The sequence below is a fragment of the Anguilla rostrata genome, chromosome 1, assembly GCF_018555375.3.
Source record: "Anguilla rostrata isolate EN2019 chromosome 1, ASM1855537v3, whole genome shotgun sequence".
In the NCBI taxonomy this organism is placed as follows: Eukaryota; Metazoa; Chordata; class Actinopteri; order Anguilliformes; family Anguillidae; genus Anguilla; species Anguilla rostrata.
In genome coordinates this window covers 46,999,631-47,027,565 of record NC_057933.1, presented here as the reverse complement: position 1 = coordinate 47,027,565, position 27,935 = coordinate 46,999,631, and the positions used below count along the sequence as shown (strand labels likewise).

At 39.9% G+C, this 27,935-nt stretch overlaps 1 protein-coding gene across 5 annotated transcripts in view; it reads right to left on the bottom strand.

Moving 5' to 3' along the window:
- The window catches only part of LOC135256668 (protein MTSS 1-like), a 62,875-nt gene extending 37,569 nt beyond the window's left edge, over positions 1-25,306 (bottom strand). For 3 of the 5 annotated variants that reach the window (XM_064338688.1, XM_064338680.1, XM_064338697.1), the window contains exons 1-3: positions 24,684-25,304; positions 22,074-22,135; positions 13,179-13,252 (exon numbers count right to left, since the gene is read on the bottom strand). In XM_064338688.1, the coding sequence (XP_064194758.1) occupies positions 13,179-13,252; positions 22,074-22,135; positions 24,684-24,755 (208 nt within the window). In that variant the 5' untranslated portion in view covers positions 24,756-25,304. Of the gene's footprint in view, positions 1-13,178; positions 13,253-22,073; positions 22,136-24,683 lie in introns of all 5 variants that reach the window. The other 2 variants (XM_064338670.1, XM_064338663.1) reach the window with 2 other exon arrangements.
- Positions 25,307-27,935: the final 2,629 nt, after the last annotated feature.

Below are 27,935 nucleotides of genomic sequence, written 5' to 3'. Positions count from 1 at the left end.
AATCAGCTGGGACTTTAAAGTTATAAGGTGGGATTTATCATGTGTCCAGAAAAAAATACTGACCTGGCTATCAGTCAGAATTCAGAAAGTTTGAACTTGAACCGACTGCCACAAATGAGCATGTAAAATCAACCAGTCAGACCCATTATTAAGTTAATGCTCCAGAAAACCACAGTTGTAAACAACGGAATGTTCAGTAAAATCTGGACGTTTGCAGTGCTGACGGGGTCCTACTCCTACCATTGATGGAATGCTGGGAAAATACGAGCTTACAGGTCACAAACAGCCAACATATCACATAAAAATTCCATATATGGACAAAACATTTAAGGTTAAACCGGTATTTTAATCACAATATTCATGTTCATTTCTGAAAATAAATCTTTCAGTGGTCCTGCCTACAAATGGCAGAACAAAAGGAGCAAGTCCATAAATCTTAAACAAATACACACAGATTTGGTCCACGTGATAAATCACGCCAGGACAGCTTCTTTGTCCGAGCAGGCCTATTAAATGCTTAATTGCCAACCGGTCTAGCTCAGTTTCCCATGATGAGCACAGAGGCACAACTGACAGCACAGGGCAGCTCAAAGGCTGGGCCGTCTGCTCCCAATGTGAACCAGCATCCACCTGGGTCTTCTACAACATGCCCGCCCACTGACCCCATTCGTCCTCTTGCCATGTCCGTGTCAGAAATTCGGTCATGCAACTCGGGGGAGCACGTTCACATGGGGGGGGGGGGGGTGAAGACAAAAGCAACCCTGTGCATCCTGGCTTCCTAAGGCATACAAGCAGTGTACTGGAGGAGCCTTGAGGAGAAAAGAGTTTGCCAAAGCTGGATAGGAGTGCTCCATTTTGACGACCGCCTACTCCTTTGCCAAGGTACTGTAAGTGGACTAATGATGTGTTCCTGTACAGCACAGAGCCAAGGGGTATGATGGGGCTGTTTACCGGTCCTCCCTAAACACTCCACCCTTTGGTGGTCTGGGGCTCCCAAAAGCAATACAGTGACTTTTCAGAAAAGTCAATAATGTTCTAAACACTCCTGTCCCACTTCCTAGCAGTAACTGCAAATAGATGCACTGGGCACATGTTGCGGAGGTCAGTTGCAGGGGCACTATAGTCTCACCCAACAATACATACAAGGAGGCTCTGATTGACCCTGAATATTTATAACATTCAACCCTGTGAAACAGGAAAAAGTAAAGGGAATACTCAATTATGCTTTATCTTTTCAATATCCGTGAGACCAATCTATACAATTGGAGATTTTTTTCAGAAAATTAGTGTCATGCATTATTTAATGGCAGACAACAGAAAGTAATATCTGTAAATTATATAACTCCTCATCTTGACACTCACTGGAGCACACTCTTCTTAGAAGATCTTCTTACTGTCTGTCAAGTAAGCTGTACTCGAATGAGCAGTGCTCTCCAGTGTAGCAAAGCCTCAGTGAAAAGCATGACCCACAGAGAGCTGTTGATGATGGCCAATTTATCACACGACTGACCCATTCTACGATAGACAACACTCAACAGAAATCACTCAATCCACCACAGCACCAGCCTTGGCCAGCATTACCTGGATAGGCATGGGAGGTAACATGTCTATAAAACTGCAAACAAATGGCACAAGGTACAACCTCCTCTTGCCTCACGAAACACCTCATCAACATTTAAAAAAAAAAAAAAAAAAACATTTTTCTTTAAAGCTGTTGCTTTAAAAGTCCAAAACCTTTCTTGTCAGGCCCTTTGTTTCTCTTTTATTTTAGTATGACTTCTGATTAATTTCAATAACAACCCCAATGGCGGAGCTCAGGCATTGACCTGCACACTCCTTTCTTTCACTGACAGGCCTTTACCAGTCTAATCACACGCTAGCACAGAGTCTTTCACGGTCACTTACCACAGCTGACACTGTTAAAAACACACTACTGAAACTGAGGAATTTCATATTTGCACAGTAAGGTGAGTAAGCACGCCATCTTGCATGAAAGCGCAACAGGAATCTAAAGCTGCACCAAGTTTGCTGGCAACATAAATATGCAACTGATGCTAGTCAGCACAGAGAGCACAGTATTCTTCATTTCTTGTTAGGCCAGCTTCATTTCTAAACTGAAATGATTGTGTAAACTACCTAAAGAAGTGTAAAAAAAAAAAAGAATGAAGAAAAGCACATTTACTAAAGAGACATACAAGTTGTGTTAACGGAACTGGAGTGAGGGTTACTTCAATTTTGCTATTTAGAGAAGTTCTCGCTATTTATTGAGTGGGTTCAGCGTTCAGAAAGGTTGAGCGGTTACACCCGGTGACACTTCCAACTGCGCTGGAGGGAGAAGTATGCCTAATCAAATATTTATTCAAACCACAGCTGACTTCGACAGAACAAATCGAGGAGAAGAAATGGGATTGCATCTGGTTTGTGTCTCTCCTTTTAGGCTACTTGTAGTTGATGTGTTGCGATTTGATCAGAGGTGCATGAACATAGCTGGAGCTCCTATGCGAGTTACCAAGGTGGTTAACTGAAGCATGAAGGTTTTGAAGCAGTGCTGTTTACTGTAAGCATGTTATCAGAGACCTCGGCTCAGGCCTTCACCATGTTCAGTTTAGTTTATTAGGATCCCCATTAGCTGTTACCATCGCAACAGCTACTCTTCCTGGGGTCCACATAGAACAAAATACATACAAATATATAAAAAGGGACAAAGTAAAACAACAACAAAACTATAAACAATCAATAAAAGAAAGAAAAAATTCAAGTAAGACAACAGCAAAGAAAAACAATAATGGACAAATCACAAATACAGAGGTTGCAAGGTCAACAACCTCCAAAGGTGCTAAGTCTAGATGAAACAAAAAGAGAAGCTAGCAGTCTATTTATTCCTTTGTCCACAGCACTTATTTTCTTAAATGTCTAATAACTTTGTTACAGTAATGTATAAGAACCACTGCAAGAACAATGAGTTAAAGGGAGTGATCTTTATCACACATACAGTGATGCGTACCAATCTCCTGCCAAACCCAGTCCTTCAGGTCAAAACTCATGTTGAGCTGTAAGAGGTCCTATCACACTGGAGACGAACTCCTGGGAAAAGTTGTTCATGAGACAACTTTTTTTTCCTCTCTCATTCATAAAAGCAAACAACTAATGGAATGAAGTTGCGAAATTTGGCATGAAACATAATATATTATTCATATAAATAATGTATTGTGTATCTAATATAAACCCTGATTGTTGTTAAAAAATGCAAGCAGTGAGCAATGCATATCCTTTCAGGAGGCATTGCTCAATGAGTACTGGTACATGTAATGGATATGCGCAAATATATTTGCAGAAAACAAAGTTCACTCTGTAAAAAAAGTTCACCCTGTTAAAAATGTCTAACTAGAGGTCAGGTTTAAGTGAACTAAAGCTGTCAAAAGTGCCATGAAATTGAGTTTGAATATTAGCTTTTGTAATTAGTTAGAGTTCGAATATATTCAAATATCATTTGCCTATAATTCACAAAAATAAGCCGTTTATTGTCGGGCGCAATATGCACGTGACGCTCCCTCTAAACTAGTGATTTAAAAAATTTAAACATGACTCGATTTGACCGTGGAAATGGTCGTCGCTCTACGTCAGGTCTTCACTTGACGTATGCACGCAAGTTAATTTTATAAATGAGCCCCCTGCAGTTTCTATAGCTTAATGCGCAAATGAATAAAGCACTTTCACGTGGATGTAATTTGCCACACATCGGCATTTATTAATCATCGGCAAATGATTATTTATAGGAAATCCCTGTTTATTTCTTACCACAAAAACTATTTAAACGGCTACATGTAGCCTAAAACAACATAAACAAACTAAAGAGAGTAAGTAATTTAACTTCTTTCATCATTCAATTTTATCAAAATCTTCAGAAAAGAAAGGAATTCAGCCTGCCATGGGAACATTATTTAGCCTAAATTGTTAGCTAACCAGATCTGTTGAACGAAGTGAAAAAAGAGACTGGCTCGCGAGGCTAGCTGACCAGTAATGTTAGGTGTCAATAGAGCTGAGGGTATCACCGGAGGTTACTGACAAGGAAAACCAGACGATCCACTTGCCCTGGGTCCAGGGCAGAATGTTTTTTGTTGACAGAGGAAGTAACGTTAGCACAGGAAGTGAACTTTGCGTGCATTAACATGATTCACCGCATGAAATTAAAGCCTGCATGTTAACTTTGCGTGCATGAACATGATTCGCCGCATGAAATTAAAGCCTGCATGTTAACTTTGCGTGCATGAACATGATTCGCCGCATGAAATTAAAGCCTGCATGTTAACTTTGCGTGCATGAACATGACTCGCCGTATGAAATTAAAGCCTGCATGTTAATTACAATAGGCGGGATCCAAAACTAATATTCGAATGCTCAAATTTAGGTTCGAGCTAAAAAAAAAAAAATAAATAGTTTTCGAACTTCAAATATTTTTTGACAGCCCTAAAGTGAACAGTTTGGAATCTAATAGTCTGTCATACTAAAGAGTATGTTTACATACTGTTGACCATGATCTATGTTAAAAGCATACTATGCAGGGTTTTTTTGCCTTGCAGTGGTCCTGTGTTCCTAATGAAAGAAGTCTCCTCCATCATCAACCCTGCCCACTCAACCAGAGTTGTTTTTAAATTCAATAAATGTTTGGTCTCCTTTCTCTATTGCAGATAATCCGTAGTGCTATACTGCAACATGACTGCTGGGACACATTTTGCAATGCACTCTGTAACAATATAACAATGTTCCCATCATTAAGTAAAACCACAATTTGTAGACCACTGCCAAATGGCTCTGACTAACATCAAACAACTCATTAGCTGTAGGTCAGAGGCATACTAAACAGCATGGATTTGTAACTTTTATACAGTACCCGTAGGGAGTGTTGATCTTGATGAAAAACATGAATGAACAACAAATAATATCTAACAGTAAAGACCCAACATCACAGATTACATTTCAGCTCAAGATTTCAGTCAGTATAGCGAGTAAAAAGCATGATATTCAGGGACTTAAAAGCTTTCTGTCCAAAGCATTCTTCTGCATACTTGTTCTAATATGTACTGCCTCAATGGAAGCTAGCGGGTTCAGTATAACCGATTGTTGTAAAGCCTGAAATTTACACTGTCACTGAGGCAGAAGTTCTGCCGCAAAAAGTTGGGGACAGAACTGCCACCGTTCCATCCATTTTCCCTCTGCTTAGTTCCAGGTCTGAGCCAAGATTCCATAGTTGAACACTGTGCAGGGGGGCATCGAGGCTTGAATGAAAGCTGCCCTGTGCATCTCTTCCCCCTCCTACTACTTCAACACCATGACTTCATCCGCATTTGTTCACGAGAACCACGGATGGACTGTATCAATTCACATCAAGAGACAAGTAAATGAACTGGTCTGGGTGGCCACACAAAGAGAGCTCTGTTAAGTTTGTACAGTAGCCTGGGAGTGCTGAGCAGCGATCGCCATTAATTCACAATGGAAAATAATAAAGTCAATGTACTTGGTCACACATGCACAAAATGCTATTGAGTTTAGCCAGAGGGAAAAACTAGACCATTCATTTTTGTGTGATACATGATAAAAACATCTGAACTTTAAAAGATGAATTATGCTCAAGCCACCCTTTTTTATTCTCTGTGAATTCCACCATTGACCATAATGCGATGCAAAGGACATATCTCGCAGGCACAGCTTAATTATTTAATCAAATTTGTTAAGATCCAGTTGAATAATTAATGACCATGCGGTAAACAAGTCACATGGATTCTGAGGAAAGTGCCTCAGAACATTGTAATTAGGCAAATGTAGGAAGTTGGTGGCTAAAAGAAGGATGGATCTGGGCAGATTTTGCAGGCAGAGAGAGAGAAAATGGAAAGAGCGGGCAAACAACAAAAAGAAGGATTTCAATAAGGAAAATTCAAGCTTAGTAACACAAAAAAGGTTTTCCTTACAAATAAAAAAAGAAAGAAAATGTTTCCTTTAAGTCAAGGTTTTAAGCCAAAGCTATGCCCAACACTGAGGTATCACAGGGCCTGGATATAGCATGCTTCATTTGTTGACATTTGAAGATCACTAACAGGGTCAAAGCAAACAAGATGTTCCCCTCAGTTGAGGAAATGTTTGAACTTGCGAATACTGAGCTTCTCCTTTCTCCCATGTAACTGAGAAGGTGAATTATAGTAAGTGCACTGGCATCCAGACCATGCCTATTGAGTAGTGCAACCATTTAAGCATCTACTGTCTTTCTACATTAAACAAGTCTTACTCCCAATTGCAGCCTGCAATTGCCTAATGCTAATTATCAAGCTACTTTTACATTCCTGCCATTGGGCATAGTATACAAGCATCCAAAACAAGACCAGGTTAAAACCTAGTATATGGCTGGACCTAACACACGTCATCCGGCCAACCAATGGTGTAACTTCATCACTAAGTCAGTCACTCACTCACAGACATTCACATTTGTAGGGCTGGCCCCACTGTTGCAGTCCAGCCAAAAATCGTATAAAATGCAACAGAACAATTTAAACCACTGAATCTTTCATTCAGTGAAATCAGTCACCTGGTTTACACATACTGACAATGCTAACAGGATACCATCAATCTGCCATTAACAGTTAAAAGGCCCTTACAGTTGCACAATGCCATAACATTAGCCATTATCATGAGCTTTACTGTACATGATCTCAGGCAGAAAGCAAGGGCTAAAGTGCCTAAATAATACACTATTTACATCACAAGGTAAGACATGTATTCCAGCCTTGTTTTTAACCATATAATTCAAAATGGGACCTGGGGAAAAAGGGAAAAAAATTCCTAATGAATGATTTTTTTTGGACCAAGGAAACTTTAATATTTTCTTGGACATAACCCAAAAGCCAAATTTAACCGAACGCAGCCTTCCCAAACACAGACTGAACATAAATGGGGTTGTTACAAATACACCACACAAGAGCACTACACTTGTTTCAAACTACACAGTTTCAAATGCATGTGGGCTACAATGTTCACAACATGAGCTATATTTCTTATATCACCAAGTGATATAAAGTTGTAAAGTAAGTTGTAGAACGACAGTAGTTATAAACAGAACCTTTGATTATGCGGTCTGATTTGTTTATCTTTTGGAAACCTAAAGCTACTAAAATGAAACGTATAATAAAAATACCTGTGATCCTTAGTTAGTGATTATTTGACACCCTTGCCAAATTTTTTTTTTACTGCACTGCTTTCTCCCCCCACTGAGATCATGAATTGAAAATGAAATGTCATCACTCAAAATTAGGTGCAGACTTACAGGTTTTATGCACAGTTTTAGCTATTCCTGCAGGCCCAGCCTTGGTAATGCGAGAATTTCCTGCGAAAATTTGCAATAGCAATCGATCTACCACATTCCAACATACTGATAAATTAATCCGCAATTCACCCTCCTATCAGACTGAATTTTGTAAGCATTCTCCACAGCAATTCTGTGAACATTAATCAATAGCCCATTAGCCAGGTGGCTATACTGCACGCTACTTGCGAACAAAAGGTGAACGGAAAAAAAGCTAAAAACAGCCAGATAAAAATCTTGTTCAGCACTCGTCCAAAAATGGATCGCTGGCTGAAAAGAAAATGTGCTTCTTCTGAGACAGGGGTGCCCTCGCAGAAAAGGGCACCTGACCCTGAAACATCGAATGGCCTTGGCGATCTCACTCAGAAAAGCAACACAGAGGAGAATGTGCTCAAAGATAAATTTCAGGCAAGTTATACATACAGGTAGCCTATATGAAGACCACTCAAAATGAACAATGGAGATAGGGGTTGCACAGTTTTATGAAACGTGTTTAATGCTTTAATAATTACCAGCTGCTACATTGATTTGGCACTGGAATGCAGTTGCTTGTAAGTGCAACTGCATTCCAGTGCCAAATCAATGTGCCAGTTTTAGTGCAGTAGCACTAAAAACAAGAGGCAGAATTAGCTAAGAATGCTATGCTACTACCATTGAAACTGCAGATGCAAAGGGATGAGGAGACAAAATAACTACTTACAACTATGTAGGCCTATTTTCTAGCATAAAAATTAGCCAATTCAAATTTTGTTGACGTCATAAAATTTGTCTTTCAAATACCCCTTCATGCAAGCCCCCTAGTGGCCAGGACGGCAGCGTCCTGAGATTGCTCAAATTTCAGTGCTCAGTGCTCCTGCAACCAAACCATGAATGGAAACAACAAACTCTGTGGTCTAGCTTTATTAGTAGAAAATACACAACAACTATGCCAAGTACACAGTTTCTAAGTGCCACCACTGTTGTGTAGTTTATTCATTTAACAAGAACCCCCCCACCCAGTCTCATCTGCAACTAATGTGACACATTCGACAATAGTGTCTATCTGGGAGTTTATAAAATTATTCTTCCACCACCAAAAAATCGTATTCTGTCATAGAAACAAGATAAAGCCAACAATATGCCAAGATAAAGAAGTTATGACAATACAGCAGTGAAAAACGCTGCTCACTAAATAGCAAAATAAGCAGAAATGCAATAAGGAAACGGCCAGGGAAAAACATAACACACAAATTAGTGCCTTCTGACAGCTTGGAGTTGAAACAGGTGCCCTTGTAACATTAAAGCTATAAAACTGTTTGGATTCAAATCACAGTATTTGAACGGTTCCATTTTGTTTTCATAGCTATTCTGGCCTCCATTTGTTTGCATGGCTGATGTGGTTTCCACCAATATGACATTAAAAACACCCAGGGGCTGTTTGGGGTTGCATTTGTTGCAATGCTGACAAGCAGCATGATAGCCGACCTGAGGTGGGTGGTGCCAAGGACCTATCCTCAGGCATTCAGGTCCTCCAGCTGGTCTGCGTACTGCATGCCCACTGGGTTTCTCTCTCTTAACCATGTCCCTACCTGGCTGTCTGGCAGAGCTGCCAGCCTTGCCCGCTTCTGCAGCAAGGTTTCCTTGCCACATGGCCACCTAATCCACAGCACCATGATCGAATATAATCTCGCTTTTAATAGCTTGAGGGAATTACAGTAAAAGCTCTGGGTGAATCTGGTTGTATACGGGAGCAATTTTATCACTGCTCATCAGGCTGGAGGAGACGGCCTTTAATTTAGTGGGATTTATCAAGGCCCCCCTGGTTCCTGACACCAAGACAATGGGGGAAGGGGGGTTTACCTTTGGAAATATACAGTCACATTCACAGAGGCCCTAAAAAGGGATCTTTTCCCAGTGCCTAGTCGCCATGGTGACAGGGCTTACACAAAGCCTGACGAATCGGGGGTCCTCCAAGCTAAAAATGAAGCGTTGCTGCTCCTGCGTCATACTGCTGATGCCGACCGCTCTGTCGAAACAAAAACCTGGGAATTGGGTGCAAAGTTTTGCACCTCCTGTTTTGTGGTGCACGTAGCAACCATGTGCACATCCGGCACTTAAAATAAGCCACAGCGAGGAAAAGACAGCAGCTGACTTCATGTTAATGCCAGTCTTTCAATTCAAGTGAAAGGCGATGCAGCAATTAACACCTGATTCAGTTATTATGAAAAGATTTATTATGGAGTCTCAAAAGCAGAGGAGCTCTTATGCACATTCCAATGAAAGGCACAAACCAGCACTTGGCATCAGGGGCAAAATGTAAGACTATTACTGCCACATCCAGCAAAAAGGGGCAAATGAACAGCAAAAAACGAATAAAGAAAGTGCTTTAGCTTTTTCTGCAGTAAAACAGAAAATTACAAAACAAAACTGGAGCGGTAACATTCAGGATGAGTACAGTAAATTTGAACACCCCAAACGAACGCACCTCTTAAAAAGTCACTGCACTCTTTATTTATGATGTTTTTTTTTTGTTTTAGAGGCTTTAAGCCTCTCAGCATGTCACTGGTGTTTAGATGAGTCGGGCATACTATGAGTTAAACTACAAACCTCTCGATTTCCATTCTGTTGCCATAGAAACGGCACCAGCAGCAGATTTGCTCCTTGGAGACGTGATGTGGATAAGTGCAAGTCATCATCTTGATAGGTTAAACAAACCCCCCCCCCCCCCCACACATGCCTCAGAACATAACATTAAAGGAACACAAAAACACAGAACAGGCAGTTGACATTCTAGACATTGTATGTCCCTATTATGCAGACACCAAGCCATACGACTTGAAAGCTTGTGGCCAGCGTTAACCACGGTCATTGTGACAAAGTGCACTGTAGGCCCACACCCAGAAAAACCCCTTCAGTCATGGAAAAAAAAAGAGGGAAGAAAGGAAGATGTGGTGCTATTTTAGGTAGAGCCGGCTCAAAACTGACATGCTCAGATGTTCCTGCCGTCCTACGCTGGTTCACACGCAAAGCCACCAGATCACAACCTCCCAAGCCCAAAACTCACCAATACAGAACAGCAAAAAGAAACAAAACGTCAAAAAAGCCTAATTTGCTTGAATATGCGAAGTTATTGTGTGATTATTACGTCCCATTTCCTCCAAGACTGAGCCTGTGAAAACAGTCCTGCACACAGGGTTTTTTGTGCCCTGCATTCTAAAAAGATTACAAATCAGATAAGTGACCTTTTTCCAGGAGCACCTTACTGCTTCATCTGATGTTGAAAAAAATTAACTTTTGCTGCATAGCTACTACATAAGGACCTAGTTAATAGTGAAACAAACAAAATCCTTAGATAAATTCAAGTAGCTGTTCCAAATAACCCATTACCACAAGGATAAAAGATTAGAAGCACATGGTATCGTTAAGAAAGCTATCAGAACTCTCCTTAGCCAGATAAGATCAGATGATTTGTTTTTTAATCACAATGGAAGGAAAAATAAACCGAAATATTTAACTGGAAGAGGCCCAGTCCACAGTGGGGGACCGCCATATCGCTGTGGTGCTCGCACGGCCGCCACACATCAATAAATGCTAAAGAGGGAAAGGAATCTCATAAAATACGCTGTACACTCAGGACGAATTCACCCTCTAGGTTTCTGTCACATAAAACTCAGTTCTGCAGCCAACCGGCTAGGACAATTAGAGAAAAACACCACGCCATGGTGGAGATTTTTTTCATTGTCAGGGGGTAAGGGAGAGATGGGGTTGTATGATTATGAATACGGCAGCAGTACAAAGCTTTCTGATCTCCTAAAAAGCTTTTGTGCCCCCCCCCCCCGACTGTTCTGATCATCATTACAAAGAGCTCAAAGAAAAACAGGGCTGTCAAAACAACGACCAATAGGACAGCTCTGGAAGGCTTGGCTACTCTGCGCTGCAACCTGGGTGTGGCCGGTCGTGGGCACGGCCATTCACAGGTGCCAGGCCTCTGCCGACAGGGGCATGCGACACCCACAATGCCCCAGGTGGTACCTGTACAACACAATGCTGCAGAAGCAGCTGGAACTGCGAGGCTGAAAATAATGACACTGCACCATCACGTTCTGACACAAAGAGCGCACGAGACACTGCGTATCCTGGAGTCAGAGCGCAGCGAAGCCCTCCTCCCGTTCCCTCGCTCTTCCCGCAGCACTGAGCGCGCGCGTCTCTCTTTATTAATAGCTCCGGGTATGGCAGGATGCACTCGGGTAGGGAGGAGATGGCTTCCTGCAACAAGAGCTCTATCTCTGGCAGCATTCCACATACACACAGCATACCCACACACACAAACAGTCATGTATAGACATTCATATGGAAGACACGTTCATAAACATGCAGGCAAAAGCAAGCCTGTGCAAGCATACAAGCTCACACACACTATGCAGGCTGTAGCTGACCATGTTGTGGTGGTGGTGGGTGTGGGTGAGGGAATCTGACTATGAGCCCCCCCACCCCATGGTCAAATACCATTATGGACAGATCAGACAGTCCATTCAGCTCAATGATGATAGTAACTCCTGCAGGACAGTGTTCATTTGTGTTTACATGGTGGCTTTGTCAAAGTGCAGGTGGACAATTTGAAACCTTAAAGACCCCCTTCTGCAAGTGCAGAAATGGGACAAATTACAGTTTACAAATGTGGGAAATTACAGTTCTTGCCAGTGTAATTTTTCACAGGTCATGTTCGCTTAATGAGTGAGACAAATATATTCTGCCCCTTCAAAAAAAAAAAAAAAAAAAAAAATGCATCTGCTGTAACCTTAACATTTCTCTGCCTGACCAATGCAAAATTTTCTATGGTAACAATTAATATGTTAAGAATATGTTAAAAAGCTTTCCGAAACCTGGTCTTTCATCCAAGCTAAAGGTGACAAGCGATAATCTGAGTTTAAAAACACGAAAACTATGGATCTAGCTGTTAATAATGATCTACAAGCAATTTCTAAAACTTTTTGCTGAAACATAGGTTAACACTGAATTGTGCTAAATGTAAGACTAATATCTTTGAATAAAAATCATGATAATACTTCACATATGCAATTCACATATTTTTAAAGCTTCTTTTTATAACAAAAACAATTTCAACAAAAACAAACAAAATACCTGAAACATACAGAATCTCTCTCCTTCTGTAGAATATTTGAATGATAGCCACCACAATAGGTCAAATGTCGCCTGATAATGTTTGTGTCCATTCTGTCACTATTCTACTACATTATGGATCTCCTTAGCTCTGCATGCTAGTGAATATGCCCCTATACATGCATATTTGAAATTCTATGAAACACCATATCAATAGTTGAAATATAATACCATAAAATGAAAACGACCCATGTCACACCTCTTCAAACCCAACAGTAAATGCACTTGCCCCGTTCTGTGGTCACGAGAAGCAACATCATAATGCTGGCTGATCCACTATCTCCGTCCGCTAAATGGCATCGTTGCGTACGTAAGCTGCCCTTGACGGCATTAGGGACAGAGAAACGAGGAGCCCATCTGTACGGCTCTGATAACACAGAGCCCTTCTAATCCATAACAGCAAGGAGATGAAAGGCTCCCCAGATGCTCAAGCCAAACAAAGGGTGAATTGCAAGGGTTATGACTCCTTCACTTTTCAGCCCAGGCCCCAGAGGTCGCATTTGGAAGAATCTCCCCACGCATGAGCCATGATTGCAAATCCATTAAGGTGGTGGATTAATGCCACGGGGTGCAAAAGGAAATAAAATTGCGATGGGCTGAATGCACAATCCCCCATAATCTTCCGCCCCCGCCCCCACCCCCGAAACGCTCAAGCACATTCGCTCACCTCGCGTGCTGGTGGCCAAGTCAGCCACTTTCTGAAACGCGTCCAGGAAAGCTGCAGCTGCAACCACCGTCGTCCTGCAACAGAAGCGGAACACATCTGCTCACAATCTTGCCTGCGTTTACTATGTTACAGCTCAAGTGTAACCGCTTACATTCAGGCCAGTCGGTGCTTCCAGGAGTTATCAGAGTTCTTCGGTTCATAGAAAATGGCCTATTACTGTTATTTCTTCACTAGATGACAGGTTAAATAAATGCATTTTTGCCTGACTGACTGATTGCAGGGCAACTTGTACAACCTGTACTGATGTACACAGATGTGCACTGTGCAGAAACAATGAACAATGAAACACAAAACAAGGTGAAATTGCATTTCTATGCTATGTACGTTGAAGTTGTTAGTTTAGCAGAGTAAACCGTTTTTATGTAACAAAGCAGTAAATAAAAACCTAGCATTTATTTAGAGCCAATTATAAAAAATCACAATAATAAAGTTGACCACCCAACTGCTAGAGCTACAAATCACAGTAAAACAATAATGTAATTTTTTTATTTATTTATCTTTTTTTTTTTTCAACAACCGGTCAAATCTTTGAGTCTGCGAAATGTAGCAGATGCAGTATTACGCGAGTAGCTTCAAGCAGAGTAATGTCACTGGAATTAAATGTAGACCAGTACATAGATATGCAAGGCATAAATCAAAGCTAACATCCCTGAGCTGCCAAATACCTACCGGAGGCAAAAAAAAAGAAGGAACACTCTGCCTAATGAAAGCAGTAACATATCACGCAGTTTAAGTTTATTTTCGACAATTATAACACGCAAATAGGTTTTTTTTTTAATCTGGAAAACCAAAGAGGCACACAGAGGTCACAGAGAACTGAGGGTGTGTGTGTGTGTGTGTGCGTGCGTGTTTATCCAGTTTTTTTTGTATAAGAAACTGAACTGAGCTGAAAGGTCAACTTTAAAGGCTTGTTTAGTCTGTGTTGAAAGTCAACCACTTCACATTAGCAGCATGATGAATGGCAAGTTTGTTATCAGTCGGTGGTAGAGTATTCACAGGAGGCAAGGGTGTTTCCTTCCCTTAGAAAGAATGCATATCACATGTAAAAAGAGGAGTGACCCTACACACATTCCTGCCTATTTACAGGCCAAGTTGAGCTAAATAGGGAAACCTTCAGAGGTAAACTTAGAATTTTCTACACTGTTAAATTAAAGCACAGAACCACAGGGTCAAACATCCAATTGCATTCAAATCCAAATAAACTTAAAAACAAACTATTTGCATTTCACATATTCTCCAATGCAGCACTGAAGCCTTTTTTCGCTTTTAAAACATTCCATGTTTGTAATTCATCAAGTCTTAATCAATCCCCATGTATTAGTATTTTTAACAAACAGGTGCAGTAACAACCATTATGGAGTAGGGAATGGAGCATTATTTAAATGACATTAATGACTGCACAGAGACTGAACTGGCTGCATTCAAGCAGAGAAAAATGAGTCTGAAACAGGCTCTGCATTTTGCCAAAAATGCAACGACGACCAAAACCTTGCTATAATTAGAAACCCTCTGAGACTGTAGGGGAAGAGGGTGCTAAATTACAGGGCACAACAGTGGACCTCATTAGAGACCTCCAAAAAAGCCCATTCCAATGCCCTCCAATTCAGTTCCGCAGAGAGATCACAGACTCTTCCCAAAGACAGTGCTTTGAGCGTAAGACTGGCCATGTAAATCAGACTCAACATAAAGGCTCCCCATGCCTGAAACGTAATACTCATTGTGTCTTGACTACAGCGGTAGAAATGTAACAGAAAAATCTTTAGAGTATGAAAATGACCTGACCAGTCTAGAAGTCCCAATTTCGAGTGTTATGGTCGACCAACATGCAAAGGGGAAATCACAAAAAGAGAATGCTGACCAAGTTAGTTCATTACATACATTGTAACAGTGTGTAACAGCATCTTAGTCACATGTGTGTTACTTAATGAAATCTAACCAAGCAGTTTCCATTTCAATTTGATGAGTGTGTCAAAACTCAAGTGCAGCTGACCCCAGACCACCTTCAAAGCTGACCATTTCTGACACTGCAAACCCTTGCCTGTACTTTGAAGAGATCACTCTGTACATTTGTGCAGGGTCTTAGCATTGAATGCTTGACACCTGCGTATTTGTTTTGAAAAGACTGATAAAAAAAATTGTGATGCATGGTGCTGTTTATATGCAGAACCAGCATGCCCCTTTGTAGGTAAAATGTTTTTCGACCAGTATAAACTATGACATAGAAAACAAGGACATGCTACTTAGCTAGGATTACAAATGAGGACGTTCTGGCTATGGTTTTCTGCAGGATGAAGATTCTTGGTTCCATTCCATTCCCTAGGGCTGCAGGCCAACCTGCTATCACACCTGCGATTGGTAAACCCATTGGTGGGCAGGGTTGATAATCAGTGGAGAAGGCACCTGCTTGCCTCAGATGTAGCTAAACTAAAGCTAAAGCAGGTCACAGGAAATAATGCTTTGTACATGTCAATACAAAAAATATTGGCATGTAAATGTTCTTTTTAACCATAATGTATCCCCTTTTTCGTTTATTTAGAATGTACATACATACCTATAGGCCCATTCTGTAACATGAAAATCCATAAAATCAGATCAGTAAAGGCAAGCACATGTCTTTTTGCTACAATACCACTGGGAAAACCATGCTAATATCGTTGGGTGAAGCCAAATGCAGCAAATTATGCCCTGCTGCGTGAGGCTGCTTGTCACAATTGCCACCGATACGGCTGGGAGACGAGAGGTTTCAGCTGGTTAGGAGACCGTGTTTCATCACTCTCTAGCGAGCCTCACAGGTCGACTGGGCGCACGTGGTCTGCATGCCAAAGCCGTGTACGAAACGTCTTCCTCCAGCTCAGCTCTGTATGAGCTTGGCAGTGGACTGCAGTGAGAAAAGAACCAGGCTGGCGACACAACGCATTTCAGAGGAGAACCGCAGATGTCTACACTCTCCCGAATCAGCAGCGGGGATCGTACATGAAAGTAGCTGCAACTGCAACAGTTCCACAGATGGCTGCTCCCATTTCATGTTCCCCCACTGATGCCTAGTTATTTATGATACTGCTAGAGTCATCTCCAACTTACTCATAGTTTTCCCCACATGTAGGCTACACTTGTGCCTTTCTCCATTAATAGCTCTCAGTCGATCTGTAATTTGCAATGTTTCTGACCATTCAGTTCAAGTTATTTTCACATACTTGACCATTAATAAAGCACTCAGTTGCCGAATGTAGTATTTACTTTTTAGTCCTGCCTCTCCGGCTCTATCTCAAATTATACACTTACTGCTCCTCACAAGACGCAGGTCAAGCTCCCTCATTAAAAGAACATGGACTTTTTAACCAACAAGGCTAGCAGCTCGAGTCAGCACAGCGCCCTTCCCACACACAGCCAACTCTTGCATGGTGTGAATTCACCCTTAGTACAATAACTATCTAAACAAAAGCTACCACTAAGCACAGTTTACGACTATAACACTTGAACATTTTTAACAACTTTAACATTGATTCTGCAATATCGGTCTAGAATCTAGAACTGTGGTTGAGTGGGCGGCGCTAACTGGTAGTTACATTTGAATGAAACTTGAATGAAAGGCTATCGGTGGTGATGACCAATGATGTCCTGGCTGTGCATAATTGCATAAAACATTAGACAGTCGGTCTTCTTAAATGCCAGTTACTCAGTATGTAAAACATATGCAACATGTGTTGGTGTAATCAACTGATGAATTCACAGAGGGGATTTGTATTTTAACTTTTATTTTCCTTTTTATGTATTTACTTAAATTATTCTTTTTTTGTTCTTTATTCATATTATTATTACTTTTCTTGATTGTAATTTTGTGTTTGTTGATCTTGCAATAGGTTACCTTTATTATATTTTCATCTCTCATCTGATCCAGATTTTATATTCATATATTGTACTCATATTCTGTTTCTCTGTTTTTGTTTGTTGTTGTTGACATAGAAGTCCAATAGATCATAGCAATTAAATTAGCTATTACATAATTAAGAACACCGTTTCTAAGGACAAGCAAAATAATAACCTGCTAGGCTGCATACATTGGGTTTTGTTTAGAGGAATACCCCACATGCTAATTTATTTTTACCAAATGAGGAGAATATGCCCTCAGCACTGTTTAAAAACTTTAGGTTGTCATTAACGTCATTATAAATATCCCTGTGACATTATTTTTCACAAATCTAAAAACTTATTTCGTCAAACATATACTGTAGATTTCCTCTTTCTGCATGTCTGCATGCTTTCTGCTCGCATAAGGCATTAGTTGGCCTATGCTATACACTCGTAGCATAGGCTACTCTGAGTTTTCGTACCGTTACAATCTCAGTTAATTTGAGCCTTTAGTACATTCAGCACAATCAGTTCATTTTGGTCATTTGAGTCATTCAGTACATTTTGTTCATTCGAGTCATTCAGTATATTCAGCACAATCAGTTCATCTCATAGATTTGAGTCTTTTGAACTTTGAACGAACTGAACGAAACAAACGAAAGACCGGTCTGACGGGCTTCCGCTCCGGCACAGTAGTACACGAGCGGTTTCATACAATTTATTTAATGACATAAATAGTATTTGCAATGCCTACAGTGCAAATACTAAAAAAATTTGATTCCATTTAGATTATTGTCTTTAGTGACGAGAGTCATGCAGTGGCTGAAGGAAAAACCAAACATGGTCATGCAAGCTCATTCTCGAACTGGTTCAGTGAAAAACTATGCAGAAATAAGTCACCTACTGTCCTTTGTAGGTGAATTTCTACATAGTATACACTGTTGTTAGGCTTTTCACAGATGTTTGCGCAACATTTAGCGTGCACTTAAAAGAAAGAAAATTGCAAGTTAGGTGACAAGTTAAAACATCATTTGTAACCAAATAAGGATTTATTATAACAATATAATCTATAGGTTATTTTATTAAAAGCATAATATTTAGCAATGTGGGACAATTTTTATGAATGCATACCTTTATTGGTACAGAATCCATTGGGAAATGCATACTGAAACACACTCTTTCATTCACGTTTTATTTAGGCTACATTATATCATGTAGCCAAAGATCTGGGTCAAGATGTAAGCCAGTTGCTTTCAATTTTATGCAGGTGAGTGTTTGTCATTGCAAAGACATTTGGGTGAGGGAGAGTGGTAGGGCTCCAGCGACTGCTAACTCATTGCAGATCCGGTTCCTTCACGTATTTGTTCTTCAACGTTGCCGCTGCTTTCAGTGTAGGGACTGTTGCTTTTCATCACACAGATGGGAGGGGTTCGGAGAGCACTCCCCGCTCAAGCGGATGAATGCGGTCGTTAGCTAATTGCAACTACACAGCCCAATGGTGTAAATTGTTTAATAGGAGTAGCTGCAGCTTCAGTGAATGGCAAGTTCGCAACTTACTGAGAGCTGAGCCAAATTAATTAATCTTTACATGGAGGGGAGACAGTATGTTTCGTTCACCAAAAAATGTATTCAAGAAGAACGAATCATTCAAGAAAGACACACCACTACTTTGCGGCATTGTCCAAGCAAGGTTACAGCAGGACACACTTGACACACAATGTGAGCCACATATGGAGCAGATCAAATAACATCGCTTGATATGAAAGCAGGGAGTGGCCCTTTCAAGTTTGTCTCAAGCAAATCTGAACAGTATTTTGGTTTCTAAATGAGACTTTTTCAGATGTTGTGTTAATTTCACCCGAATGGCCAAAGCCGAGCTTTGTTTTTGAATTCTGCTTCCTGGACTTGTAGAGGCATTGCACACTAGCACCAGGTCTTTCAGCCACAATCCATTTCAATCTAAGTCAATGGTACCAAACCAGACAAAATACAAAGTTAATCATGTTTTCCCACAATAGCATGTAGTCACAATAGGTGTTTTTCTTCGTCCAATGTCGTAAAAAAAAAGTCCTGAAAAGTCGCACTCAGTTTACTCCTTGCAGTGTTTATTAACCAACAATGAATGTAATAATTGAATACGCAGGTAGACATTAATAGTATAATATGAATGGCCTTAGGTCATAATCCATGTTCAAACAATAAGGTATTTAAGTGTATTTAAATCCAAAACCCAGTATGCTTCCCAGCAACAGGGGAAGTTCCATCTTTTCGTCTACTTGTACTACGCTGCAATGTCGTCCAATGCCTCCCCATGAGCCAATTAAGTTACTGTGCCATTTGGACAATATTTTAATATTTAGAGGACCAATCTGACTTAGCTTGTGTCACTGCCTAGAACCAAGGCCCAGCCCAAACTCCATTAACATATATGGGTGCCCCCCTTTTCCCAACTGTATAGTCTCTGGCTCTGATTTGAACATGGGAGCACAGAAATTGCACTTCTGTGGTTTCAAAACGCTTTTTGCAAGCCCGTAGAAAGGCAATGGCTGACATCAGTCACTTTTGTCCATATTTTTTCTACAGTCTAAGATTTCACCCACAGGATGGAAGTTGAATGGGTTCCTGTTCCACAGAAGGAAAGGGAAGTTGGTTTGGAGGTTCACAAAATCCCAAACCAAACAATAGTTTTACAAAACATACAATAGTTTGTTGTCCTCCTGGAAGATCTTCACGGACATCCAACAACCGAGCAATCAAAAACTAAATCTGCTTATATTTATGTACTAACCCGATGTAGCCCACTTAATTATAATTTCAAGAGGCCAAGGCTACATTTACACTGTAGCTCTTGAAGCCCAGATCAGATTTTTTGTAGAAATCCAATCTTTTGTCTATAGTGTCTATGTTACACAGCCTGTATGTGACCTGTGTGTTCTCAGGTCCATGTAGCTTGTATGCCACACATGCATACAGAGTATGGTTGACATGACAACAGACAGTTGCCAACATGGAGCCCTGTGAAATTGTGTTGTTTTTGTTCAATGTCCTGAGTTTCAAAGGCAGCAGCATGCAACAGCAATTAATGGAAAGATGGCAGAAGAGGGCCATCACATTTGGTTTTTATTTGCTGCTGAGATTTTTTTGAATGAGAAGGGAAACCTTTGAATATTTGTGCCATCATTTTCCCATTGCCTTTACTAACAAAGTACTCCAACCAGTTCCAGTCAGGAAGCATGTAGGCGCAGGGCTGTGGTGACTCACTTCTGGTGCTGGATATTTCAATATCGCACACCTTTTTGCCATAAGCACATCCCCAGTGTGTTTGATAGTTTGTGCAGTTTTTCAGGCCCTACAAAGTTAACTTTTTAGAGAATACATATATTTGCCCCAAGGTGATGAACTCCAGGAAGACATCAATGGTTTCAAAATAAAGTGGAAGTTCCCTCAGGGTGTGAGAGCAGCTGACGGGTGCTATATCCCTATCATAGCTCCAAATGAGAGCCACAGCGATTGTTAATCACAATTTCGGGGGAAAAAATCCATTGAGTGTTTAAATTCAGGCTGAATGTTGGCAATTGGAATTGTATTGAACTTAATACCACATATAAAGGAGGTCTACATTCAATCGGGAAAAAAATTGAATACCATTAAACACTTTTTTACACTTTGAACAATTAAATCCAATCTGTGCGAGATGTGCGGAAAAAATCAGAGTGGGAGCACAAATGGAGAGTATGAGTTGATCTAATGCTAAGAAGTCACAGAAAAGAAATCCATTAATCTATAAGAACCAGTTCTCCGAATAATGCATAATTTTATTAAGACACAACTAGAAGAATAGTTGCATGTCCTCACTGCTGCACTTCAAATTCAGGAACCATGACACGGTTAATACACATGTTTTCATCTGAATTTTAAGCAAGGGATTGTTAACTGGGTTCATTGGTGACTGTGTCGAATGGCTCAGATGTTTTGCACACAATGCTGATTATTCCATTGTGAGGAAATTTTAGTTATTAACTGATTACAAATGATAATCATTAAATAATTAATTTCTTACCATAGCGGCATATTTGAAAATGTACTAAACCACTGCGCACAAAACCAGTTTGGTGACTTCGGTCATAAAAATGAACTCATAATAGGCTAGGGATCAAACTCAAAGAAACAGAATCATAAATACACATTGCTTTGTTCCTTAGTCAATTTATTTATTCCAGTACGAAGCCTACTAGTCTGCATTTTGGCTTCATGCTGAAATAAATTAAGAAACCAAAATGACAGCTAAAAATATGAAACAATTTATACGAGTGATACTTTTAACTGTCATTTTAAAAATACAGTTCCTTCAATCTAATTACATTTTTGCGGATTATTAAACATGCTTGACTGTTGAATAATCAATAACAAGAATGAACATTATCCCACAAATCAACATGAATATATTTTCAAGCCTCCTTTACAGTATACTGTATATAGTCTTGGTCAGGGTTGCCCAACTCTGTTCCTGAAGATTTATCATTCAATAGGTTTCCACTCCAACCCTAACAAAGCACACCTCCTTCAAGAGATCTCACTGAGCTGCTAAATAGTAGTATCAGGTTTGCCAAATTATGGTTGAAATGAAAACGTAGAGGATGGTAGATCTCAGGGAACAGAGCTGAGGAGCCTTGGCTTAGGTCACGCCGGAAGACGTGTTCTTAACCTCCACTGACAAAAAAGTTTGTTCACCTATCGATTGCCTTGCAGAACAAGCAAAAATACAACTTTTATGACTTCTGAAAGCTATGGCAGGTCATGCCAAGATGAGACCATTGTACAATTACAGGGGACAATCTGCACTTTAGCTGTCACCTGAGGCGACACAGAGAATGTATGGAGGCGACATATCTTGATGATGCATATCCCCAGACCATTAGCATGTTTGCACAAGGGTACTTAATGACAGGCTGACTTGAGGTAGTATGTGTAGGAGGATGGCCTTACCTGAGCTGTGACTGCAGCTTCCCAGCCTTGCTGATAAAGTCCTCCCAGATTGGATAGCTGCTCTGTCGGGTGGGGAAAGAGAAAACAGGCATTTCAGAACAAAGGCAACCCATATTAATGACTTGCCATAGCCCTCAGCTATTCTCAAGCATAATGTCAACAAAAGAAAAAGATTTAACCACTTCTGACCTACATAATCAATTAAATATAGGCTAGTGACTGATTTTTAGTGGGGACAGTCACAGATTACCGGTACTACGAACAGGATGAGCAGGCCAACCAGTTCTTTCCACAGACATGGTAAAATTATATTTGAAGACAAATGTTATACTTATTAACTTACAGTTAGAAAGCTCAATGACGGTACTACTTCATGGAGATGATCGTGATCTCCGAAGAAGGTTTAAGATTGGAGGAAATTGGGGACGTCACTGCCTATAGTCATTCCAATACGTATACGCAGTTCTTTGCACGTGATTGTTGAGAGTCTCCACGCCATAATGATATACGATTGCAATATCAAATAACTTTTTATTTTGTAAAACAAATATGCATAAAACGTGTATTAACTGAGCGATTTTTGCGTGATGAGACAAGTGAACCTATGCTCCTATTATCTGGTGCATGCGCTTACCTAGCAGGCTACTACTGTCTACGAATTACAGAGAGAGTACAGAGACAAAGGCACATCCATTCACTGCGTCATAAATATTTAAAGAGCCAGAAAATTTACTCCCGGTGAACCTCTCCACAGCCCACGCCCAACAACCTGAATTTTGTCATTGAGAACATGATTATTTTCATGCTTCGTTTAGGCCAAGTTATTCTTAAGTTCCCCGTTTTGGTGCTTAACGATTTCAATATGATTCACGCCTCCCGGAAAGTCGATGCAGCCGATCGTAGGCCTGCTTTGCTTACATGAAAATACCGGCTGACAAACGCAATAACGCTGACGTATTGGAATAATACGCAGGTCCACCTAAGCTATACTGTAGGTCAGAGCAGAGCAGAAAATTACTGAGTGACTAAGTTCAAGAAAGTCTAAGGCATTCAGCATTCACACACAAAAAGTAGGCCTAGTAGTTCGAAAAAGTAACATCATGTTTCGTTTCCACAGTTCAACAATATCTCGCTTGCTTAAGTTTGTATTAGACTGTGCTTTTCCGCAGTTCTGCAAGCACAATCCTCATTTTAGGAGACCAGCACTGCCTTTACATTAGAACTTGTACAGGCTGGTTTTCAAAACTCTGACTATGTCTGGAGTGTAATATTCACTGATAGATCCATCTATAAGTTTGTTATATACTACTGACAACTTCAGATAAAACGTAGGAGCAACTGATTTCTTCAACATGTTTATGTTTAAATTAAACTTGCAATGAGCCCTGTTGTCAGAACATTAACATTGCCATTATTAACCCTTAAGGTACAATATCACATAGCCTATATGATTAGAATGTTCTTTACTAAACATTCTAAGGCTGATGTAACAATCACTACCGATAACTGAACGCAATGACGTTATATAACACAGAATTAAAACTGATTTTTTTTAAAAACATTCCACAAAAATCTACTGTTCAAGGGGTTAATAAATTGACAATAATAATAATTATAATTTAAGCAATTTGGCGATATCTGCATAACCAAAAATAACTCCATTGTGGCGCTTTTTCAACTATTGACTTAAGATTCCACTTCTACAACTACTGCTAGACATTCCCTGCGACCTTAAGCGGTCAAATTAGATTCTTGCAGTCCATAACTTCGGGTCAGGTGCTTAACAGCTCGATGACTGCGAAAAACGTACACATATGCTCCAATTACATTGCTTACCCATTTACAATATATTTGTGTAACAGCTAAAATGTAGAACATATGCACCCATTGCAGTCATATGTTTCCTTTGTTAACTAGTCTGAAATGGGTTTTGCGTTTCCAAAATAGATCAAACAAATCTATCAGTCATAGGGTTTATTTTGAGTAGATAAAAATAATCCACTTCCTGATATAAAAATCATAAAATGGTTGGGTCACTTCTTTGTTTGCTTGGTGTTCTGAGATCTACAATTATATGCAGAGTACTGATAGTTGCAAATCAATTTAAGCAATTTCAATTGTGTGTTCATACAATTTGTCTCGCAAAATTCAGTTAATCTGGGCTATGTCCATTGCAACTAAACTACTACCATACTACTCCCGTCAAGCCGTAGGCTATTACAAAAACCTGCACACCCACTAGCTCTTTTCGGATCAGACTGGACACCCCTGGACTAGCAACTCGCGTGACGAGTGAAAACAGGTAAACCTTCCTCATAAAAAAATAAATGTGTATTTATTAATTTATTTACTGACGTGCAGGTACGTCACGCTAGTGACAAAGTCAAGGATAGGCATTTGTAAACATGATAGGTACCACAAATCACTACTAAGCATCCAGTTGGCTAGCTAGCACAATTCATCACCAGTAGCAGCAGTGCGCAATGATATGGGCACAGGGAAGCTAATAGTCTTTTCACCAGCTATTGGCAAAATGACAACGATATGTATGTTTTTCAAGAAAACTGTTTGATATTAGAAAGCTAGCTATCCCATATTGGTTTACCTTACCTTCATGTCGCTGATCACGGTTTGAAAAAGTCCTCCGAGCGCACTGCATTCTTTTTCAATTACAGCCTCCATTTTCCCAGGCAACCTGGATTGATTAGATAGCTAGCTAACGTTAGCTAGTAAACTAACGTTAGCAACTGAAAACTTGATCAGACTCTGTCGGCTTCTTCGGAATGTGCAATTAAATAGAAAGTCAAATATAATATCAATCAGATATTATTAAAGTTCTCCCATCAATAAGACAGAATGCTTTCTCTATTCAAGCTATGAAGCAAGACGCAGCCTGAAGCTTGCCTCTTAGTGCAGTTTTCCCGTACAAGGGACTAAAAAAATAGCGAGCGAGGATATTTAAAACCCACTTTCTTCTCCACGCTGGAACGCGTTCCATGATTTCCTTGCACTCATACCGTAAAGCAATTCGAGAACCATAACACGACCGAAATCCGAACTGAAGTGGTCTCGATAGTGTGAACAAAACAACACAAATTCCAATGGAGCTCTCCCAGCTGCCTTCGCATTACATTTACAATTCACCGCAGCTGACTAGGAAACCAGGGGCTCGAAACCCCGCGCGCTCATGCACACTAGGCGCGTTCCCGATTTGCCCCTCCTCTCAAATCGCAAACATTATTGAGGTGTGTGCTTTTAATCATGTTGGTTTTTTTTTTTTTTGCCGCTTGCTCCCAATAAAACATCACCATGAAATAGGGTAATCAATTTAACTTTATTTCAGACACATAGGTCCATAGAAATAAAATGTGCTTAAATTGCGTTTTAATAAAAACATATTATAAATGCTAGCCTATTTTAAAAACACCAAGACATTCAGTGTGCGTAATGGATTTTTCAGCCATTGTGACCATTAATCGAAAAAAAGTCCGTTTTGCGTTTCTGCAAGCTAATTCACCCATAGCAGGCATTTTGGATTTCAAGAGAATGTTCGCTTTGTTCCTATAATATTCTAATATATAATGTGTTATTTTCCCCTCAATGAACTGGAATTCAGAAAAGGAAAATTCGGAGTTACCTTTACAATACTAAGGAAACTAGGACGCCTAGTGGTTATATATTTAAAACTTCGCAACACTCTACGGGTAATGTTCAGAAAGTGTTCAAGTCAAGCGACATTATCGGGAATTCACGGTGCAAACAAATTGCTGAAATTTCTGCAGTACCATAGGCCTAATTCCCAGCACTAATCGTAGGCTGCTGCAGGCTAATCACAGATAGCATATACGCTACATTTTAAACAATAGGCCTACATTTTCCGTGACCGGCCGAAAAATGTCAGGACTATTAGTTGTCCAATAAAGAAATAGGCAAGTTAACAGCTTGGCTGGAAACCGAGAGGTCAGACGGCATCCTCGGATTCATCGACCATCACCATTAGCGAAACCGGTCATTAAGGACTAGTTGTGGTTTTAAAAGGGTGGAACAATTTGGTGACTGAATAACGGGAAGCTTGAGTGTCAATGTGCGGAAAAGAACAGCCCGCCACATAAGCGTAGGATAGGCTATACAGCTGAAGGACTGTAACCCTACATATTTCAGGGGAAATAAATAAAAATCAACACGAGGTTAACATTGAATTTTTAAAAATTTATATGTAGCCTACGAACCAGCTTAACTGCGCACTGGGGCCGAATAGTATAAGGCTATTTAGGCTATGCATGGCGCCTGCTCGGGTAAACCCAGGTAAAACGCCCCCTTAGAACAATGTCTATTTTCTTTTAAGGTATGAGTAATTTGCATATCAATATAATATGTGCAACCAAATTCAACTTCATTATTGTGAAAGTAGCCTAAATGTCAAATTTTCTAAGTGGAAATCTTACCTCGTTATTCCTTACCTTGTTTTTGTAACCGTTTGACTTTTTTGGGGACCTATTTATTTTCAACTGATGAGCCAGAAAGAGTCCTCTATTCATATTTGACTTTTTATTGGTCTTTTGTCATGAAAACATGGTTAATTTTGAAAATTTAATTTGAACAGAACATTATTTTTCACTGAATGAAATCTCCCATTGCATAAAGTATTTAATACTGAAGTTTACCCTGGCAGGGAAAATGTAGACTGCTGTTCTAGACAGGAAAGTAGCCAGATTGTCATGTGAGGCCTTTTTGACACAACTCTGGAACACAGTCAGTGGCCACAGATGAATTATTATTTCAAAGTGCATTGTAGTTCACCAAAATACATAATGTGGTGTTGCATTTTGAAGAGAGAGAAAGAGATTTAAAAAAAAAAAAAAAAACTCTTTTCATTGTGACATTGTTCAAACACAGAAATTACAGAACTTAAAAAAACAGACCACTCAACAAAAAAACAAACACACACACACACACAGAGCACAGGCGGAGAGAGAGAGGCAAATCCCTTTTTGTAATGCGTAAGGTAACCACAAGAGGTCCTCCAAAGATAATATGAAACAGTTGTGTTGTGAATCAGCAACAATGACGATTACTGAACTGTAATTCAGAACTGTCTATTCAGTCCTGTATAATAGTGGCCCATAATCAGTTTGTAATCTCCAAAACATCTCACAATGTTTTTATATTTATTTAAATGTATCTACTGGTCCCCAACCCTCTTCCTGGAGATGATACTGTCCTGTAGGCTGTCATTTCAATGTTAATTTGGCACGAATTTGATTCTTCATAGCAGATCAGTGTGATGTCTAGCTTTTGAATTAAATGTGCTTTGTTAGGGTTGGAGTGAAAACTTGTCAAATGATGAAATATTTAATAAAATAATTTTAAAATCTGTCTTTGGCTCTATTATGAAGCATTCTGGTGTGTTCTTCAGAAATACCTGACTGATGTACTCATACCCTGTTCATTATCTGCTTCCACTAATGCTAATGGATAACTTTACAGACTAAATATTACTTCCTAATTCACTCATAATTAATTGCAATTGTAAGCTATTTCTGGTAATCTCATGGTGCACTGGTTGTTCTTTTGTTATGTTTGCTAACAGTTGTTTAATTGGCTAACAGGCAGAAGTTTAATTTCATGCTTGTGTGATTGCTATTTACAGGGTATGTCATAAATGTATGCCTCTAGTTTGAGTAATAGAGTAGTGTACACCTGCAGGCCATTTAGAAGATGGAGGAAATGCAACAACAACAAAAAAAAGATTGTGAAAGAGAAAGGGAGTTCAGCAGGTTGCAAGAGATGGCAAAAACACACAAGAGAGCAGATGCACTCATAAAAGAACAATTAACTATACTGTCAGTGATGTCATAGATA